At 40.1% G+C, this 22,346-nt stretch overlaps 1 protein-coding gene across 2 annotated transcripts; it reads right to left on the reverse strand.

The window, feature by feature from the left end:
* Window positions 1–870: 870 nt before the first annotated feature.
* Window positions 871–20,538, reverse strand: gnas (GNAS complex locus). 2 transcript variants are annotated; one of them, XM_026331879.2, is made up of 13 exons: window positions 19,123–20,538; window positions 18,799–18,937; window positions 14,437–14,509; window positions 10,817–10,871; window positions 10,562–10,681; window positions 8,633–8,730; window positions 5,440–5,494; window positions 5,108–5,181; window positions 4,939–4,997; window positions 4,730–4,850; window positions 3,976–4,106; window positions 3,259–3,326; window positions 871–3,010 (listed from the first exon to the last, which is right to left on the reverse strand). In XM_026331879.2, the coding sequence occupies exons 2-13, from the start codon at window positions 18,935–18,937 to the stop codon at window positions 2,864–2,866; spliced, it is 1,140 nt and encodes a 379-aa protein (XP_026187664.1). In that variant the 5' UTR covers window positions 19,123–20,538; the 3' UTR covers window positions 871–2,863. The 2 variants fall into 2 exon arrangements, with proteins under 2 accessions (XP_026187664.1, XP_026187663.1); XM_026331878.2 differs by having other exon boundaries at window positions 18,799–20,537.
* Between the last annotated feature and the right edge of the window lie 1,808 nt (window positions 20,539–22,346).

Raw genomic sequence — 22,346 nt, forward strand, 5'->3', positions numbered from 1 at the left:
CCATTTTCCTTTACAGACGCATGTATAGTAAGCAACTTTATACATGGGAATATTATCTTGCTCCACATTCACAATATGAACTATAGATACTGTATTAGTTTGCACCAGCTCTTCACTGAAGACATTTGTTGTTGACAGAGTGAAATGCTCAAAAATCCAGACTTTATATATTCCCCAAAGTCCAGCCCAACATGTCTGGCATCATTAGAAAGCATGATGCACTATTTCAAATTGAGTTCTTTGGATGTGGATGATGTTTCACTGTACAGAGGATTTGTACTGTGGCACTGAAGAGACTAAAAGGTTTAGTTTCAGATACACTTTCACAGCGAGCCCAGACCAATTATTTAACTTTCAGTATGAAGGAAATGACTGGTAAACGAACAAGAAACTCCACTTCCTCTAGCATGGATTACAGCAACCCCTCCAGACGACACAAATTTAGGGAAAATATTGAAAAAATGCAACTTATGAGAGATAGTAGAAAGTAGTGGGTGTGTTTAAATGTGTAATGACAGACCTGTTGCTGTCTGCACCAAAAAAAAACTTTATTTCTTAGAGCTCCTGTTCAGAAAGTAGAGACCCATATTTGATGTACACATTAAATGAGGACTAGGGCACTGAAATGAGAGAGATGCTAATACTGTACAGGCTGCCTCTGCTGTGCAAGGCTAAGAAGGAGGAACCCCCTTATCAGAAAATAAACTGAAATTAATTTTTTTGTCTTTTTTTGCGGGGGGTCTGTTTTAGCAAAAGGATAAGATTTATGTACGAACAATCAATGTTTTGCATCTGTCTTCTCCTCTTTAACCCTTCCACATGTCCTTTGCAGATGTCAATGGAAGAAAACAAAAGAAACCTGAACACGACTTCATTTGAAAGGATTTAAGTTATAGCAATACGCACACTATCAAGTGTACAATTTGTCAAGATTCATTTGATTCTAATAAAATACTTTTTTAAAACCCATATACATTTCATATATTTATCTTTTAAGGGTATATGGATCCAAAAATAGACATTTAAATCATAAAGAGAATGGGAGGATAGAGGAAGAAAAATAAAACTGCGAAAGCTACAGATGGTTGTCCTCTGTCCTGGAGGAAAGAAGACAGAAACGACACAGGAGAGAGAGATCGAGGACAATAGATAGAGGGTCAGGTAAAGAGAGAGTGAGATAAAGAACAAGAGAGAGGAAGTGTTTGAGGGAGGCAGGGAGTCAGGAGGGGCTTGGCCAAGCTATACAGCGCAGTATGACACCCACTTTAGCTCATTACACACGTACAGTCGTGATCAAGGCACAGGGATCTTCTAAAAGTTTTTTTTTCAATAAAGTTGTACAAAATAATACATTTTACAGTCTGTACAAGAATAATAGTTCAGCAGTAAAGTAAAGACAGACATAGAAAGGAGCAAGAGGTTGGACAGGAAGGAGGAAAGATGGAGGAATGAGGGAGGTGCAAGCATTAGTGTCTCATTTGTTGATGTCATATATATATATATATATATATATATATAAATATATATATATATACACGCACACACACACACTCTAGGATTATGATATTTTATTTTCTCTCAAAACAAAAGAGCACTGCTGGAACAAACATGGAGAAAATGAGAGAAAGGGACAGAAACATAAAGACGAAGTGTGTAAAATCTTCAGAGGAGAAAGACCAGGGGTTAAAAAAAAAAAGAAAGAAGGGAGTGACAGAATGATAAAGAGAAAGCGCACAGGGCACAATGGCACAAAAGTCTACACAGACAAAAACAGCTGTGGAGACAGAATAACAGGGTCAATCATGACAAGATGAGAGTTCTCTTTAACTTATATGATACTGTACTGAAGAAGGATGCTTTTTGCCCTCCATTTGTAAAGTTCAGTAAAAGTTGGCATTTTTTTGTTTTTTGTTTTGAACGTAACATATCCTCTTCATGTTTTGCTCCAACACCAACAAGGCAAAGTCCTATGGCAAAACTACTCGGAGGAGAAGTTGAGGGACTGTTGTCTCCATCCCTGTCAAATGTGTCTGAACTCCATCAGAGAGATTGAGTTTGGAGTTGGCTGTCTCTGCCCCCTTGTGGCCTGAGTGATCACAACATAGCCCTGGCCTCTTTTAGTCTGTGGTGGCGCTGCTGTTTGGGGCATGGCAGCACAGTTACTCAAGTCTTTAATCTAAAAGCACTGTGTTTGAAAACTTTGCTGTCAGCTTGCCACTAGTTTGCAGATCAGTATGTTTCTGGATCTACTGCAGTTGTGCAGTCTAGTAAAAAAAGCAGGTTTGATACGTTTCAGTGTGCAAGCAGATCCTCTGGTTGAATTTACGCATGTGTGTGATAGAAAGGATTGGTGTCAAGAACCGACCACAGTGCTTGTGTGTGTGTGTGTTTTTTTTGTTAGATACAGTGTCCAGCCGATCAGGTGACATGTTTATTCTTTATTTGTAGTAATTCAACAGTTCTTCCGCTCCCAGTTGCACTGAAGTAGTAGTTCTCTCCGTCTCAACAAGAGGCAAATCTAAAACCCTCCTTACTGCAGGAAATACAGCCCATACCAGGCCACTCTTATTTTGAAAGGTGAAGGTAACAGGATGATGCATGATATTGAGAGGAGCTGGGAGCATGGCTGAAAGTGGAGTCTCTTCACGTGTTCCTCGAACCCTTTCAATAAACCAGCTGTTTACTGCAGGTAGGGAGTTTGCATCAGGGGAAGTTCTAGGTTGAAGGTGTGTTTATTGTAAATGTAAGCGTGTGCTTTGGCCCCTGTTTCTTCACAAGAGCTCACACACTTCTGTGGAAGAGGGGAGTTTTTTTATCGTCTGATGTGTTTTTGTGTTTTCGGGGGAACACCTATCCTTTCCCATCACAACAGTTCGTACTGTCGCAGGTGCATCCGCTGGATGATGTCTCGACAGTCGTTGAAGACACGGCGGATGTTTTCTGTGTCAACAGCGCAGGTGAAGTGGGGGTAACAGTAGTGCCTCCCGTCGCCACTTGCTGTGCTGATCCTCTGTAGACAGAAAAAAGAAAAGGTGAGAATTAGATTATTACAAACAAACACTGTCGTAGCACTAAGTGCTTCCAGTTTTTATTTTTAGCAGAGGCCCAGGTAAAGCAAACACACAACACATTCAGTCACATTCTTGATCATGACATCAAGGAATATATTGACAATAAGAACAACAGAGACTGTTACAAGCAATTACCCTTTAAATTAATTTAAATGCATGAAGCACTAAAGTATTCCTGTGTACTTACCAGGAATTCATCTCTTATGAAGTACTTTGCCCTCGTAACACGTGGATCTTCTCCAGGCTCTGGTGTTGCTGACAAAGCAAATGAGGCCAAAACTTTTATGGAGTCGTTCAGATGGAGACTGATCAAACATGAGTAGCTTACACAACAAGGATGAAGACTTCGGCATTTATTAGTTACAAAATAATGTAATCTATGTTTCAGGGTGAGGACTGTGTGTGCAAGTGTGTGTGAGCAGAATGACCTCAGGTGTGTATCAAGGATGACCCCTTGTGGTAAATGACAGTAATGCACTGCCCCTGATAGATCATGTCCTTTGGAGACATGGCCAGTTAACAGCTGTGTCATAGTGGAAACAAACATTACACTAAAAACAGACATATCACTGTATTTCCTGTATCCCTTCACAGTGATAAGCAGGTGATTTTTTTAGAAACTGGAACATATTTGGCACAGGTGGTGGAAAACTGGGACATCATGGTATTTTTCAGAGACCTGCTGGGACTGTTTGAGGCACTTTGGGGTGTCTGGTCACTCTATTTTACAAACAATGATTACAAATGGAGAAAGGGCAGCTAAACTTGCACAGCTACTAATATAGGCAGCATTACTAAGAATAAAGGGCAAACTTCTCAACTACCCTGAAATGTTCCTGTCCAAATAAATGAAAGCATGAGATCACAAGTGCCTGGACGTGAAGTAGATAAAATGATTACTCACCATCATCAGGTGTGGTGTAGCGAGCAAACTCAGGAAAGTATTCCTCAATTTTGGACTTCCCTGCCAGCACTTTCTCGGCTAGCAGGTCCTGTTTGTTTAGGAACAGGATGACAGAAATGGTCCGCAGCCATCTGAAGAGAAGTACACGCTCTGAATTAAGTTCACACACTGACACATCAAACTCTTTCTGGGTGTAAAGAGGAAGAGAAGAAGGACTCACTGCTTGGAGATATAAGAAAATGGCATTAAAGGTTGCAGTACATTCTAGACAATAGTGCTTATTTAAATGGGTCCACAACAGCAAAACAGTAGATGTTTCCTGCAAAGAGGAAACTAGCATTCTGACTGAAGTCTGTGTAAAGATGAAGGCATTAAACTAATTGATGATAAACGTGAGATATGCTGCTAAAGGTTCTGATAATTTTCCACCTTTCATTAACTTTTATTTGCTTACACGCTGCTGAAACCGGTAAATAAAGCACATGATCTCTCCCTGATTGGTGTTCTGCTGTGTTTGTTGCTAGGGAACCCCTGCATCTAGTTATACAAGAGAAAAAAGGAGGCCGGTTCAGAGAAAGTTTACCAACCTTGACACCAAGCTTGGTCAATAACCACTATCTGTCTACTGTTACAAAAAGATGATTTTCATGTCATGATTTCTTAGTTGTCCACAGTTTTGGAAAGACTTTTCCCACCATCATAGCTTTTACAGAGTGACAATAGATCACAGGCGTATGTGCCTGTGACTCTTTACCTGTTGTTCCAGATGTTCTTGAAGAGGTTGAGGGCCTCCTGTAAACGGTTTGTCTGATTGTCCTCTCTGATCACCATGTTGTAACTGCTACTGGCCACCACGAAGATGATGGCCGTTACATCTGACAGTGAGAGAGGGACAGGGATAATTCAGCCACAGTGAGACAAAAACATAATGAGCTGAGTCAAGTGCAAGCAAACAGAAATTACCGTTAAAGCACTGAATCCACTTCCGGCGTTCATCCCTCTGACCGCCAACATCGAACATACTGCGAATCAAACGATTGAAACAGTCATAGCAAGAGTTTAATACTTAAGATACGAGTCTGTTTAAAAAAATACATACACAGTGGTATTCTAACATTTTAATTTTACTTACTGGAAATTAACTTTGTCCACTTGAAATCTTGTCTCAAAGATCCCTGAAGTCAGTACTCTGCACCGCAGCAAGTCCTGGTAGACACAAAACAAAACAAAACAAAACAAAAAACTCAATTTAATTAGAATTTTAAATTTCACAAAGCTGAAGAAGCTATGCCACTTTACTCCTGATCAAAACTCTAAACTGGAAACAAGATATCAAGATAAGGCCATCAGGGATAGAAAAGAGTAACAGACTGTTTATTACATCTCTGCTAGAAACAGCATTTTAAAACCACCTTCTCACTGACATATCACTAGAAGTTATAATGAAGTGTAGGTTATTTTAACCTGATCAGTTGGAGTGTAGTCGCTCTGTTTCACAATGTCGATCTTGTCTAGAAAGCTGGAGAAAGAGAAGAAAGACAGAAAAGACATTACTACTGATCGGAGAGTTGTTTCATGTTAAAGAGACACGGTCTTTAGAATAAACAGATTCGTTCAGGCACTACAATGTGTCACAAAAAAATGGAAGCAACATTTTAGATGTGAGACACAACAGTGTGTTCACTCATTCATTCATTCGTTCATTCAACACCTCAGCTGGGACATCATCTGTAATGCAGCCTGTTTTTGCATGACATGCTAGAAATCCCTACAACAGAAACCAACATAAACAATGCTGTGTTTTTCTCAGTAGGTGACCTTCAAGAGAGAGGCATCATCCCTGCTACAAGAACCAGAGAAAATACTAAAGCACTTCCCCAACATGTTGAAATTCATCTGCGCATGTGGCAATAAAGGAATGATCTGAAGGAACATACCTTGTGGTGACCAGATCAACACAAAGGCAGGAAATACACATTCAAAAATGAGAGACTACTATAATTTTTAGTCACATGGATAAATACGGTTTGTATTAAGATCAAACATGTGAGAGATGAAATTCAGCTCTCCCCTACAAGCAGACCCAGAGAGATTCAAGCATGTGGCACGGTTATGAATATAATGCATTTAATAGTATTTTCCATTGACAAAACTGTTTCTATTGTTAATGCTGTTTGTACATGAGAGAAGTGAGCCACCTGCAGCATCTGCCATAATTTCAAAATATCATGTGCAGGGAAATTTTCAGGCTCACAAAACAATTTCACTTTCATTCTTTTTCCAAACTAACATGATCTTTCATTGTAAAAAAAACAAAAACTCTGTTTACATTAAATTCATGAGATAAGACTATAAAAAGCTAGTGGATTGCTACCATATGTTTACAATCAAGACAGTGCAGCGTGATTTCAACATCTAATATAACTTCAAGTGTCAGGAGGTTATTAAATATATTTGGAGCTGCAACCTTGAAAAGCTGCCCAGTGTGGCTTGGATTATTTAGTCTGACATCTTAGTTTCACCAAACAGTCACAGGATTCAGTCACTGTAACATCATATGTGACCTAAGTGCATCGCTGCCAAAATGTGTGTATTCCTGAAAAACAAAGAAACTGAAGGAAAGAAAGACTGACAGACGGCAAAACACGGGATAAAGAGAGGCCGACATGGTGCACAGAGCGAGTGCACGTGCTAAGAAAGAAAAGGAAAGATTGGAGTGCACGTGGGAGTGAACGTGAAAAGTGGGGAGAAAACAGAAGGAGGGGGGACAGAGAAATAGAAAGAATGAAAGCGTAGTGGCGTCTGTCTGACATTACTGAGCAGATTTCAAAAATAGCTCCCCAGTGCCATGGCCTCCAGCACGGTTACCATGGAGACCCAACCACAGGCACTATTAATAGTCTATCAGCTCCCGATCTAGTGCGACTGGAGAAGCTCCAGAAAGACGACACACAGACGGAGATGGAGAAAGGGAAGACAGAAGACGAGGAGCAGGATGGGTTTCTCTTCTTCGTGTGCAAGCAAAAAAGACGGGGAACAAAAGAGTGGACTGTACCACGTCAGCCACCTGAAGAAGAAATTGGGGGATGTGAGGGTTTCTCCTTAAAATTTCAAAGCTCACAACCAAACCAAAATGCAACATTAAACATATGTAATATTACCCAAGACTGATTTATTAGTAAAACTGCAGCTCAGGATAAATGCTTGTAGTCCACAGCTGAGCAGCAAAGGTATACTCCTGAAAGAGCACCCCTCCTCCTCCTCCTCCGTTAAAATCCTGTTATCAGTAGATGACTCAGCCTCAGCCATGTTTGCTCCCAAACTGAAAACTGCTATCTGACATGAGAATGATTTCACTGCACGTTTTCTTTTTTGGCTTTAGACTTGATTTTGCTTAGGGAAATAATGCAATTCTGCCCTGTTAAACAATGCATTTAAGAGGCCCTTGTGCAATCTGGGCTTTCGAGATATACTCCAACTGTATCTGACCATAATTAAAAATAGATGTTGAACACCTACATGATTAAAGAAATAGTTGATCTTTGCATATAAGAGCAAGTTACATTCATGTCCACATCCACAACCTTTGCGAATATTTCAGCTCAAAGCAAGTGACTGCTGTGTTTTGTATGGTCCAATGACAGAGGGCAATAGATAAATATTTGGACAAGCAAATATGCTCACAATGAGGGGGATATCAGTACACCGGTACAGTCAGCACACTGACTTAACATCTGTCAGTTTATACAGGTAGGAAATATAGGAACCTCTCCAGTGCTCAGCTTTCACTGTATGTCAGTGTAAAAGAAACATTCACTAAGAAAACATGGAGTCATATCTCAGAAGTTACCTCACCTCTGTTTACCAACTTCTTCAGGGAAATCCCGTGGTTCTAAGTTAACAGGGTGTAATGAATTAATAGCCCTATAACTCAGTATTGTTTTCACCTTTATTTATTCAGTGTAGTTTCACTGAAAGGACATCCCTGTTGCAGGAACACCATGATTTCTTTCACATTGTTCTCTATTCTCAATTTCATGGATGTTGACACGTGACGGCCAGATGAGCCTCATGAAGGGAAAACAACCTAAAGTAAAATTGTTTTAAGTCTCCACACTAAACTAAACTAAGAGGTATCTGCTCAGATGTTTCCTGGCACCACAGAGCCACCAGCACACCCTGAACTGAATCTGAACCAAAAACTGCTAAAAGGTTTGTCTTGCTGCCGTGGCCTTGTAAAACTAGTGGTTTTGTAATGCAACTTAAACTTAAGAATGGCTGCCAGAAGAAGAAAAGTTTGGAAAATTGTTACTGTTTCTTACAAACAGAAGGCAAAACCACTTAACAAATGATTTGATAAAAGCGTGTTAAACATTTAGACAAAGTTCACGATAACCCAAAAACCTCTAGCTGTGGTTTACCAGTTAATACTGGTACAGCTAATGTTTCTTTGAACATAAATATGAAAATGTCTGTAATTCTTAGGGGCAGTTTTCCTCTTATTATTCAGGTTAAGGTTTTAGTGGAACAGTGTGATGCAAAAGCCTTTTATTCCAAACCAGAGGATATGTTGTGGGGATATATTAACATTTTTCTCTAATAATCATAGCTCAAAATAAATATCATGATGAAGCTGCAGTGGTGGAGAGTTACTTACTATTGTGCACAGTCGATTAGCTGGTACTCGTTGGATCTCTCGTAGCACGCCCTGACCCCCTCATCCTGCCACAGTGTCTTTGCATGTTCGTAAAACTCCTGAGGGAAAAACAGAAAACCCGAGAAAGTCGGTTGGGTTACACCTGTTGATACCGACTGATGCTTGGATCGGTTTATCAAGCTGACGAAATCACAAATTACATATTTGTCATTTAACAAAATAAGTCAAATATCTGCAGTTCTTCGTATTCAGTGATGTCTTCGTGTGAGCAGCAAGAATTTGTACATGTAGAATATTTTATTTTATACATACGCACAGCTCATTTATGGAGGAACTAAATTAATTCATGTACATTAACTTGACGTCAACATACAACTCAACAACCTCATCACTCCAAGTCATGGAGCTCATGCCTTCACTGCAATGCTGCATTTTTCATCTGGATCGAGCACAGATACAGACCAAGCACAGGTTACTTCCTTCTTCCAGATGGGGAACACAGGGGCGTCTGTCACGACGTGCTCTTTGATGCCAATGAGCGCACACACCTTTGTTTAGGCGTTGCCTCTCTGTCAGATCCCGATGAAAGGCAGAGTACACTGTCCCTATCCTGTTTTATCATCTGGAAACTATGCTGTTCTTGTCATACAAGACCAAAGAGGTTAAACCAAACAGCAACCATAAACAAATAGCTGCTTCCCAACAGCTCATTGCCAGTGGAACTCCGGAATGATTTAGTAGTTAAAGAACATCCTGTATGTGAAAACTGATCTGAAAAGAACTGATCTGTCTTAGCAACATGTCACTCAGAGAAACTGTTGCTTGCTGTTTGCTCATTAAATAAAAATCACGCAGGATAAGTGCGCAAGCTCAGTACCATGTTAAAAAACAAACAGTGAAGACTCAGGTGAAGATGGTCACTGGATTCAAATTACACTTATACTTTCGACTTTACTACACTGTGCCATTAAACGGACCTCACTTGTTTTAACATATCTTTGCTGTATGGAACGAAACGAGGCAATTTAGCTGTGAAACGTCGCTCTACAATCACCATTATATATGAAATGAGAGCAGTCATGCCAAATAACTCATTACAATGACTGTATTAATTAAAAGTCAGGTCAAAATATCCTTCAACATGGATGCAATAAATATAAAGTGGGTATCTCAACAACGCCAATGTTGTTTACATTTTTTTTAATATGTTACCTCATTTAATAAAAACCACAACTGTAATTGGAATAACTGCTCAGTAACATGTTTTTTTCAGATGAGTGAATTGAAAAGTGAATTAGTCCTGCCCCACAGGTGGCTGGGGATAAACAGTCAAACTGAGGTTTAGTCTCTGAGGCTGGACAATTAAGTTAATGGAACATCCCGCTGAGAATACTAAACACACACAGACACGATCCACCAAGTCATTAGTATACCTCAGTGTCTGCTACCCACGTCAAGGGATTAACACCTGGGATCTGCCCTATCATCAACTGAAACACATATACTATACGATAAGTACCACGATCTGATGGAACAGGTTATTAAAACGGTCATAAATGACTTTAGCCAGCTAGCACATGTTTTGAAGGTGACAATAATACACTGTCCCAGTCATTACAAAAGTACATACATAAAGCCACTACTGTAGTAGTGCAGCAAGTCAAAACTGAAAGCAGGTTCACCAACAGGATCAAACTACAAAGAAATGTCATCACATATATTCAATAACAGTAAATGATCAAAAACCTGAACTAACATATGAGTGGTATATATACTGTGGTTTCAAAGAGAATTTAGACCCATTTAGTTTTGCACACTTTGTGTTGTGCTGATCTAAACTCAATATCTCATAACAAGAAAGTGAAAACATATTTCAAGAAGCTGAGTTCTTGTGTGTTTGTTTGCATAGTATAATTTAATATTACTCACAGATGGAAACTCAAAGTCCTTCTGGCTTACAAGGTTGAGGATGTATTCGATTCGGTACTGGTTCTCTGGACACGCCAACTGCACTGGCGGTGTCAGGTTGCTCATCGCTGTTACTATGGTCTGTCACAAACACACAAACCCAAACAAAAACAGAAGATGAACATGACGTTGGAATAATCCAAACAGTTCCAGTGAAGCGGTATTAAACATTTTTCATCAGCTACAAGCAAAAATGACACGAACACAGTCACTTACCTCAATAGCCTCTTTAATATTATTCTTGATGTCTTGAATTTTCTGCTTTTTCTCTCTAAAACAGACACAAACGATCAGTGAGGGATCAGTCAGGGATAACTATTGTCCAGCAGTAACATTACAGTAACAAACTAAAGAAGTACAAAAAAAAGACCACTCACTTTAATACACACCATTGCTCTTGCTATGTGGAAACACAGAAAAGAGCTATGACTGATGACAAGTTTTTATTTTAATTCTTTTGTATACAAAAATTACATTAAAGGGGCACTTTAAGGGGGAAGTTTTGCATTACCTGTTCAAAAGGTCAAAGAATGGACACAAAGACAGCATCTTTCATTAGACCCTGTAACCCTCCTAAATATTCCTGTCTTATAAACCCCATACTTCCAGTTTGTAACATGCTTTCTGTCTTTTTTTTTTTTTAAACCAAAAATTAGGGCAAAGCAGGGCACAAATCTGTCTGAGGTAATGTTAAAAACAGTACAGGGCCCTGGATTAAGTTTGTTTTAGAATGGGAAAGGGTAAACAGACCTTCACTGGCACGCGTGGTAGGGAAATTATGTCTGACTGGTGTGAAAGATAGTTGTTTGCACAAGAGATTTGGACACACTGTGACCAAAATGTTTCTAATAAAGGCAACTAGAGGGGCAGGTAGTCTATCTTTCACCTTGAGCCAGCCAGGACAACAGTGCATTGTGTTTACAACAGTTCTGTGTCAGTGACAAAGGACGAGGTGGGCCTCTTTGTACTGTGCCAGTTTTACTTTTTCACAAGAGACGCTGCTCCACTGGTCCAAATCTATGCAAAAATGTAGGCCGTCAGCAGATAACTGAGAGACCACTGCCAATCTGAACTTGGCTCATCTATTTCTTTAGACCAGTGTAATATGCATACTCATCTATTTGACTACCAAAAACAAAGGCAGCACATTTCCTCCACAACATCCACACAAGGGGGAGCTGTTTTGTTACTGGCAGACTAGTTCTACATACAATTTCTTCCTCATATATACTGGTAATGTATTTGCAGTAGTGGTTTAGATATACACATGCAGAAATGTTTAGGTTGCCACCTACCAACAAAAAAAATAGCTCAATAGCTCAGCATTAGAGAACGAACACAATGAATCTTAAATTTACATCCAACTCAACGCAAACAGATCAGTATTGAGAACGTCTTCCTCACACCAGGCTGCAACAAAAAATGCAGTCTTATCCAAAATGCATCTACATGCAGGCACATACATTTCCCTTGGCCAAGTTTCAGTGCTATTGTCAGGCAATTTTGGCCCTTCACATATCTGTGGCAACATTGATCTCTACCACATGCAAAACCAGATGTTTATTAACACAATAACAATGTCACTGTGACAAGGAAGGAAAGACTACACCAAAATCCAGAATATACAATGTGTTTGCTTTTCAGAAGTAGGTCCAGAAAGGCTTGAACTGAACTATAGTGACCAGGTATATTCCCACTAACATAATTTTATATATTACATTTAAAAAAATACACAGACTTGTGTAACATAATTTATGTAACACTCACTGACAAATGGTATCAGCCTTAGAGGCCTGTGAGGTCACTGTGCACCAAGACACACAAGAGAGAGAGAGACAAAGAGAGAAAAGAGGGTGTAAGCCAGAGTTTATTGGGTTAGGAGAAAGACTGAGACCGGCTTGTTTACATTTTCAACCTGATAGTCATTAAAAATCACGTGTCTGTGTGTGCACTCTATTCTTGAGAAAGGACTGAATGCCTTTGTGTGGTTAGAGAAGACAGAAAGAAGCCGTGACACAACTAACTTCTTACAGTGACAAAGATAAATAAAGGCAGACAATCAGCACCTAGCTTTAAAGGAAATGGTGGGACAAATAATCTGGGTTCAAAATCAACAGCATACCTGTCATTTCTCTCAACCTTTTGCCTTCAGAATCTTTGATTATCAAATGAATGTTCATTGCATTGAAATTATATTAACTTTGAAAAATGCCCCTCACAAGCTCCCATAGCCTTCAAATCAGGTCAACAGACTTGTCTATAAACAACTTACATCAGGTGAATTACCCAAAATAGAAGGCAAGTCAATGTGTAATGATATGAAACTGACAATTTTAGCAGCTAACGCCAAATGTTAAAATAAAAGTGGAAATGAAAACTGGTTTGAGGGCGCCCCAGACAGCCCAGTTATTTTGGGGAATGCTCCCACATATGGATGCAAACTCTCTGTCTGTTACTCGTGTCACTGGCTGTCTGTACTGCACTGGCAAAAGCTGAAAAGCCCCCAAAAAAGCACAACAGTCTTCCAGTCACGAGCCAACTGTGCTGACCCTCGGGTTACTAAAACACTCAGTTCATTCACCCCAAATCTTTTATCACACATTTTGAATCCTTTCAGTAAATTCATGCCCTCAGGCTCATTAAAACATATTATTATGCTTGTCATGTGAAACCCCACAAGCAATTTGCCTGTTTTGATAGAGCTTCAAAAAAAGGTGATTCACTTTTGAAAGATGAGATTTGACCACATACAAGTCAGTCAGAGACAAAAATAAGGAGCAACAAACACAAGTCTCACGTTTACGACACATAAGGAAAGAATAGGGCCCAAACATGGTCGGGTAAAACAAACAAAAAAAAACAGCCAATTACCCATGCAGTATCACAGATCTGACTGAAATTGATGATGCTGTATATGTGCTTGTGTGTCTTGTTAATGAAAACACACATACACACACACACACAGATTAGTGCTGCAGTCATGCGCTTGGTCACACGCTCTTGTCTGCCTTAGGTGCTGATTTTCTAGTCTAACCTTGGTTAGACTAGGAACTATCGTTATCACAACTGCCAGACCACTACATGCCAAGTCACACACGCACAAATCCTTCCATTTTGCCTAAGCAAAAATCGAGTATGCCGTGTGGAAATCACGAGAGTTGTATGTCTATAGATTAAATATAAGAATCTGAAATTAGAGATAGACGAGGTTTAGAGATTCTCATGAAAGCAATATAGAAATTGAATCACAACTACCTGGGAGGCCCCTGCGAAACACTGTACTTTTTCAAAAGGGGTTTCTTACACTTATTCTTCTGAAATGCTCAGACATGATATCCTGTTTATTTGCCTCCACTCCCATACTTAATAATATGACCAACGACACAGGATGTAATATTATCAATCAGCAGCTATAGTTCTCTTAAAGTTCTGCATGTCCAGAAAAGGTTTACTGGACCATGCATGATGTAAAGCTAAATGTCAATAATGAACATATCATTTATAAAGCGCCAAACCTGAGTTTGCCTCATTTGCATTGGGTCAAATATGTATTTCTGCACTGAGGTGTTACTGGGCTACTACATAGTCTCTTAAAAACACAAGCAATGGTTATCTGACAATACAGACATGTTTCTCTGGTGGAATATTTTTTTTTAAATTCTTGTAGTCTATATCCACACAGTCGTTTAATACTGCAAACAGCTACTGTAGCTACTGGATGAACGGACATTCGATTGTGTGCCATGTTCTTGGGACTCAGCAGATAGTGCCTATAGCTGCTTTTAGTTTATGCTCATATTTAGCAGCTAATTTGCCTTTACACAAACCATACTTACTCTGCATTGAAGCCATTGACATGTAGGATCCTCATCTGTTTCACTATGGTGCTCTTTCCTGACTCTCCAGCTCCTGAGAGAAAGACAAGAAAATATTATGGATCTGCTGACATGAAACAAGACCCCCCCCCCCCCCACACACACACAACCACACACACACACACACACACACACACACACACACACACACACAAAGTGTTGGGATACCAGAGTATACACATTTCTCTGAAATGTCTCTTTACTGTATATGTACTGTGGTTCAATTTCCCATATTTAGATAAAAGCACTGCATCTGATTAAAAGGTTTTCTATTTGGATGTTTATAATCTGCTCTTGCTGTGACTTAATAGGCTCTACAGGAAACTTTCAATGGACAAACACTAGATACTGTCATCACACTTTAGACTTGATGACTACCTTCAGATGTTTCCATAAACAGGTTTAAACATTTCCCTTCGAAGGCAGGTGGTATAGTGTTAAACACAAAAGAGTTTCATAGGCAATAAACTCTACTGCCAGAACAAACCAAATGTACGTTTGGCATATGGGGGCATCAAGAAAAAATAAAAGGCAGCAATTAAGTTTGGAAGCTCATTGTTTACCTTTATGTCCTGGTGAAAAAATGTTACCAAACGATGTAAACATCAGTGAGAGGGGCAAATAATCGTGGTGTGTGTAACGTACTAACCAACAACCACATTCATTAGTTTATGTATTTGTCTGCCGACAATCAGTAAAGGGCATTAAAAGAAACTGGATGCTGCAAGAACCGCATTTGCAACAAACTTACATTTCAACATTTATAAGTGTCCGTTCTTTCACACTGTCCTAAGCTGTTCCTGTCTTAGGCCTTTAACATTTTTTTATTCAGCTGTTTGCTCTTCTTTATCTTAATTTCATCTTTACGAGTAAAGTGAAGATTAGGAATTGACAATGACTCTTCAAAGTCTTTCCTGAAATCAAATAAATGTCACGTCTTCAGCAGGAGATTGAAACAAATATTTTGTACAAAAAGTTTAAAAATGAAATGAAGTCTAAATGTGAAGCTTGAAAATCACCATTAAATCAAACATAACATTAATCTTAACAAGGCAACTAAGGTAAGGCTCTTAGAAAACACACACACACACACACACACATTAGCCTCAGTGTGTGTGTGTGTGTGTGTGTGTGTGTGTGTGTCTCTCTGAGGGAAACATTTAGACGGCCAAGCTCTTCTCAGATGACCTGGAGTCCCTGTTGAGTTTTTGGTGACTCCAGGAACATTAATACAGGTGTATGCACCGACAGTTACTTAATACCAGACTTCAAACAGTGAAAAGGAATATTGAAAAGTGTGAAACCTCAGAAAGGACATGTTATTCTCAGCCATACTGAAGCTTTCTAAATGAAAAAACAACAGGGCAACAAGAACTGTCACCGTTTGTCCAATGTCCTCAGACTGACCTATGTGTGTACTGTTTGATAAAGCAGAGAGCTGAAGATTTGAACCAATTCCATAAAGACATTTATCTAATGACAATCCTATCATTAAACTGTTAAAATAACTGGTAGTTTGCAGCAAGTTTATGTTTATATATATATATATATATATATATATATATTTATTTCAGTGTTTTGGTCAGCTTTTCCCACCCATGAGCTATATTTATGGCAGTCAGGGACATTATTGGACAAGCCACAAACGAGTTTGGGCATTTTGGTGGCTCAACAAGCAACAGCACATACCATGAACCCATAACATCATACTCTCAAATCTGACTGATGACCTCATGTCACAATGTCAGCTCTCCCACATCTCTCTCATCTCCCTATCTCGTCCCACACTACATTGTCTGATGAAGCAGAAAAGAGAAACACCCTAAAAAAGAAACGCAATAAACATTAAATTATTGTATATTAAAGTAGAAAAGTACAGTAGTGTAGCAAGTGGTTATGGGGCTTGCTACCTTGTGTAGTACAAACCATTTTTGGTGGCATATTTTAAAACACAATCAAATGGGGTATTGAACCTGAATCTGTATGAGTAAAAGCAGAACTGTGTGCATAATACAATTCATACACAATTGGCTTCCCTAACTCAGGCAGATTTATAGCCTTGCATCATATAATGTGCTTTTTAAATGCTGTGCAGCATTGCACGCTGCTTCTGAAAAGTCTGAGATGCTTTAAGAAGATCCCGGTCATCCGGCTCTGGGTCGGTTAACCAAAACTTTCAAACCACACCAAGAGTTTTAAAAGTCTTTCAAATCTCTAAAGTAACCTAATACAAAAATGTGTTGAGAAATGACCTTAATGAACTCAAGCTGAGTGACTTCCACACACAATAACAAAACTATCTAACTGTGCGTAACTTGCATGAGATGAGATACAGAGGTCAGGTACAGTGCTATGGATGATACTATAATCTGCCAGTGTTTAAATGGAAACATTGTGAAGAAAAAATATTAATCTACTCTGAACACAAAGACTGGGAAATATGTGGACAAAAGCTGTTACTGTAAAGCAGACATAGATGTAAAATGTGAAATATGCCAATGAACAGGGAAAACTCGTGACCTCTGACTAGCTAAAGTGTGAATAGCATTGTCTTTCATTTACAAATATTGTGCTGATACTGTATTAGAATTGGGCTGTCAAATCAAATACAGTCAACGTACCACCAGGTTTATTTCGACTTCAGACTGTCAATAAAATGTTTAAATGAATCTTGGGTCAGATAGGAAAACAAATATAAATAAAGTGGTTAAAAGATGTGCTTAGTTTCTTTTATTCTAGGCAAACATATCCAAATGTAAAAACATCACAAGCAACAGAATAAAAGGCTCCTCAGATTATTGTCATGCCTTTTCTCCATCTGGAAACCTCTGAATACATTAGAAAAGATATAATAGTAAACATGACTGCATTAAAAATAAAAACTCACTTGATAAATGTTACAGGACTCTGAGAAACTTATAAAATCCACTATTTATCCTCAAATCTAATAAATGTCCAAATCCAGTATTTATCTTACTGGTCAATTGTGTTTAGATAGTCTATTTGTTTACTTTCATTTCAAAATCTTTATATCACTTTGGTTATTATATCTTTAGCAAAGAGGGTTTAGTCTGTAAAAGCAGGTATTTTATCAACAAGGGATTTGTAAATGCTACCCTTCAATACAACAATGTTAAACACTGCATCATGTTTTGGCTACTGGCTGCCACCCTCGCTGTTAGATTTGATATGGCATGTATACATATTGTGCTACCATGCATTCTTCAGCTGCACCAGGTGTGATCTGAGAGCGATCCTTTAATGCTTCATTTGGCTTTGTTCAGTGTTTAAAACACATGCAGAATCACAAATTACAGCCTATAGGCCCACGGGTGTGTTACCAAGTCATGCTAGTAGCAACTTATATAATTGCAAGGCAGCTAACTTTACGGCAGACATCTTTGTTTTGGATTTAATGTGTGTGCCGTCCTTCTGCTTTCCTAAAGTAACCACAACTTCCTCCCCAACATAAATACCGGTGTGTCATACGGTACGCACCCTCACCGGCATTTCTGAAATTAAATATTATGGTTTTTACAGAGAACACTGTGACTTTTTGGAAGTGATAAGCCTGTGAATAGACACATGAGGAGGGTACAGAGGGGAGCATGGCAGGGAAAGTTAAGACACTCATTTGTCTCTTATGTAATGTTGAGACCCAGCCCACCTCCAGTTCACTGACACACACACACACACACACACACACACACACACACACACACACACACACACACACACACAACCACATGTTGAGTCTTACATGTTAATTTCTTCATTAAGTAGATTTCAGCAGGTTTTTTCATACAGCCACATTATCTGAAGACGCTCTTTCACTTACACACCCACAAACTGGCATATGATGTTAGTTTAACCAACTTTTCAGGCCATGATCAGGACCAGAGTGAGGACTGCACAAACTGATTTGGCTAAAAAACAAAAAAACAAAAAAGGATTTGTTCTGCTAAATTGTATACGTTTACTCTCAACAACAATAACAACTATTTTGATGCCAGTGACTGTTTGTCCTACAATGAGCACTAACTGAGGTTCAACCCACCTTATATATTTACTGCTACATCACAGTACAGTCCCAGAATGAACCTATGGCCTGTGATGGTGGCAGAAGCGGTAAAACTCAGCACAGTGCTGCATTTTCAGCCTTATGCAATGGCAAAGTCATACTGTTGACTATGTTTCCCAAAACAACATCCCAGAAGGTTATGCAGGGAGGAAGCAAAGCCTCAACTGTGCAGACAGAGGCCTTGTCTGTAGATCTGCACGCAGAGAAAGCAAAAACAAGATAAAATGAAATACCAAACTCACCTAAAAGTAGTAGCCTGTGCGTTGCTCTGTATATCTGCTTGTCTTTTTGGAGCTGCTTCTCTATCTTTTTGTTTGCTTCTCTTTGTGCCTTCTCCTCATTTCTCTGGTCTTCGGTCTTGCTGTTGCCCAAACAACCCATCTTCCCGCAAGAAAATAAAAAAAAAGGAAAAAGGGGGTCCAAGGGAGAAGGAGGAGGAGAAGGTGGAAGAAGAACAAGAAAAAGTGGAGCTGGATGAGGGGTATGCAGAAAGGAAAATAAACAAATCAGCTCAACTAGTCTAGATCCCTCGTGTGACCCGCAGATTTGGCAGCAACGTCACCCACATTTACACCGTGGGCCTGCTCCAAAAACCGTCCGTGGTGCAGGAGAGACTATGTGTCCATAACGCGTATTCTGCTGTCAAGAGAAAGGGCAGGATACTGTTGCTGACGACACCGAGGCCGCCTGTCGGTTTGCTGAATCCTGCTCGGGCTTTTTCCTCCTTCACATGCGGCAGTTTTTGTTTTCTCCCCCCCCCCCCCCAACAGTCTGTCCTTCGTCTAACGGTGTAACCTCACGACCTGTAATCCACCGGTGCCGTTAAGACACCAAAAATCGGGCTTTCACCTCAAACGGAGGCAGGATAAACAGCCTAATTTGCATCTCCGAAAGCCCGGGTCTTGCGTCTCACTGCTGCCCGTGACAAGGAGCCAAACTCGGCGTGTCCAAAAAGCTCGTCCGTGCTGCGGCGCCGCTCGTTTCCACGTCTCCGGTCATGATACACGTTTCCATAGGTGGGAACTTAAACCGTGTATTTGTCTGTCTCCCCGACCGAGGTCTTCGTCTGGGGCTCGGTTGGACGGGGGGAAGGAAAATAATATTTACACCCAAAAGAGCTACATGTGTGTTACTCTCGTTGCTTCCGTCGTCATCCGGCTCCTCTTCATTCTCCGCATCAAATCGACCCAAAACAGCCCCAAACTCGCCCCGGGTGCCTTTTCAGCTGGATCCCCCACCACATCCAACCCCGATACGATCCCCAAAGCCTCGATTTGCCCTCCTGATTTGTGATGGCTGTCCCTTGCTGTGTTTTCTCCTCCAAAGGGCCTTCTCTCCCTCGCTGCCCCTCGCTTTTGTTGCCGAAATGTGTTATCAGCCCCTCACATCACCGCCGAGCCTCCAAAACTGCGCACCGAGTTTTTTTTTTTTTTAAATTCCCAGCTCGGCTCCGACGGATCCCTTCAAGAAACACAAAACACGAAAAAAAGAAAATGAAAATGAAAAATGAAAGAAGAGGAAAACGTGACCAAGATGTGAAAAATCCCTCGAAATGTGTCCACGTTAGTTGCAGGTGAAAAGCAGCCCCCGCTGTCAGGCTGTTTTTATAGCCCACACACACGTTTCACTCCCGTTAAAACATACATGTGTGTATATATAGATTCCTCCTCAATCCGAGGTGTGTGTGAACAGGCTGAAGCCTTCAGACTAAATGCGTTTACATTTAGAGAAAATAGGACGCGGGCTGGTTGTGGCAGCAAATTCCCACCGCGAAGGCCGCTCCGCTCCTGGCCGCTGGTCGTGGAAGGTGAAAAACGGGAATAACCGATTCTTTACGGTTATTATTTTCTCCCTTTCTCTCTCTCTCTCTCTCTCCGAGAATAGTAGCCTACATTGAGGAGACACACAGCGCCGAAGAGAGACGGGGTGGGGCCACACGGCGCTCATTGAACCCTGGGAAGGAAGGACCGACAGAGGAGAGGAGAGGCCGCTACGCCTCGTCACGTGGCCCGGGCGCGGAGCGGCGTCAGCGGCGCCCTCTTCAAAGAAACGACCGCACACGGTTCGGCCGGTGGGGGGTCATGTAGTGCTGCCGGGCCCGGGGCTCCCAGAGGTCTCTGCACAGCTAGACCACTACAGCGGAGTAGAAATCCTCTGTTAGACGTAAATAAAACCACTCGTCAGGATCCATGTTATATTATGTAAGTGGATTATAACTCTGAGTCAATATGTAAGAATCACTTTAGTGTTGCAATAGTCTTGTTAAATTATGTGCCATAATAAATAATACTCTGGTAATCTGATTCTGTAAACTAACAAAGCTGTCAAATAAATGTAAAAACTGCAATATCTCCCTTTGAAATCTGGTGAAATACAAGTATAAAATGGCATAAAATAGTAGTACTCAAATACCCCAGTATACCTCAGCTAATCGGAGACTACATACCAAACCTCAACACACCCACACCCCCAAATAAACAAACAAACTAAATGTTTAGCAGTATCAAAAACATGTTATTATTAGTCAGTGTATTAAGCAACTATGTAAACCAGATTTATTGCGCCATTAAGAATAATATTGATAAAAAATATTACCAAAAAATGCCTCGCAGGACAAAGTCCCTGGGGGCCTAAGCAGCAGTTGCTCATCCCAGCATGTTTTGAGAGAGAGAGAGGTAGAAATGTTCCTAGGACACACGCATCACGGGGAATGCCAATTGGACAAACACATTCCCACTGACGTCTGTGCTCCTGAAGTTTCCAGTTCATCTAACTTGTATGTCTTTCGGCTGTGGGAGGAAACAGCAGCAACCGGAGGAAACACATAACCACAGTGAAAATCTGAGCCCAGGAGCTTCATGCTGTAAGAAAACAGTGCTGACTACACAGCCTCTCATGAAATTCACTGTCCAACACTGTGAAAATATAACTGTGTGAAAACTGACCAGAGTTTTAGGGAAGACATAGTAGTCATACATGCATATAATGATTTACACTAAGTGCCCATAGTACATTTGTTTTCATATGGACCTAGCAGGTTAGTCTGACAGTGGTTGACATAGACTGTGTAACCAGATTAGGCAAGCACATAAATCCATTTCCAAACAATACAAAATAAGGTGCTTCCTGATTCCCTGGGCTTGTCACCGATTTTTAAACAGCCACAATATGCATTTTTCATGTCCGTCTCTGAATTACAAAACTATAGAGTGAAGTGACTAGACAAAAAGTCAGAAGTCAGAATTATTTTTATACAAGTCTATCTCTTTTCACATGGTTACCAGACTTAAAATGTTTACAGTATGATCAATATTATAAGAAGTTGCTATAATAAGTAAATGTTTCTACTAAAGTCCTTAAAAAAAATTGTCACAGTAATGTGTGGGAACTCTGGCTTCATCCCACAGTCCAAACACATGCAGGTTAGTGTTAACTGGTGACTGAACATTACTGGTAGTTGTGAAAGTGAGTGTGAAGGTTTGTCTCAATGTCAAAGAGAAGGTTTATGATGATTACAGTGGTATCCCACCACCTCCACTGCTGTTAGGTCTGTTAAACGCAAGGTGGCAGCAGTCTTCTAACTCTGAGGCGAAGACATTAAGATAATTTATTGGCAGCCAAGTCATCACTGCACAATTATTATTTAAGAATACCTAAAAAAATATTTTACATTGTAACATTTATAAAATGCAAAGTCAAAAATTTTGCTGGTTAAGTTTCTAAAAATAAAGCCTAATAAAGGTTTTGAGGCAAACTCTCCCAGCATTTTAACATGATCAGGAACACAAAA

This window comes from Mastacembelus armatus, chromosome 7, assembly GCF_900324485.2.
Source record: "Mastacembelus armatus chromosome 7, fMasArm1.2, whole genome shotgun sequence".
Classification (NCBI taxonomy): domain Eukaryota; kingdom Metazoa; phylum Chordata; class Actinopteri; order Synbranchiformes; family Mastacembelidae; genus Mastacembelus; species Mastacembelus armatus.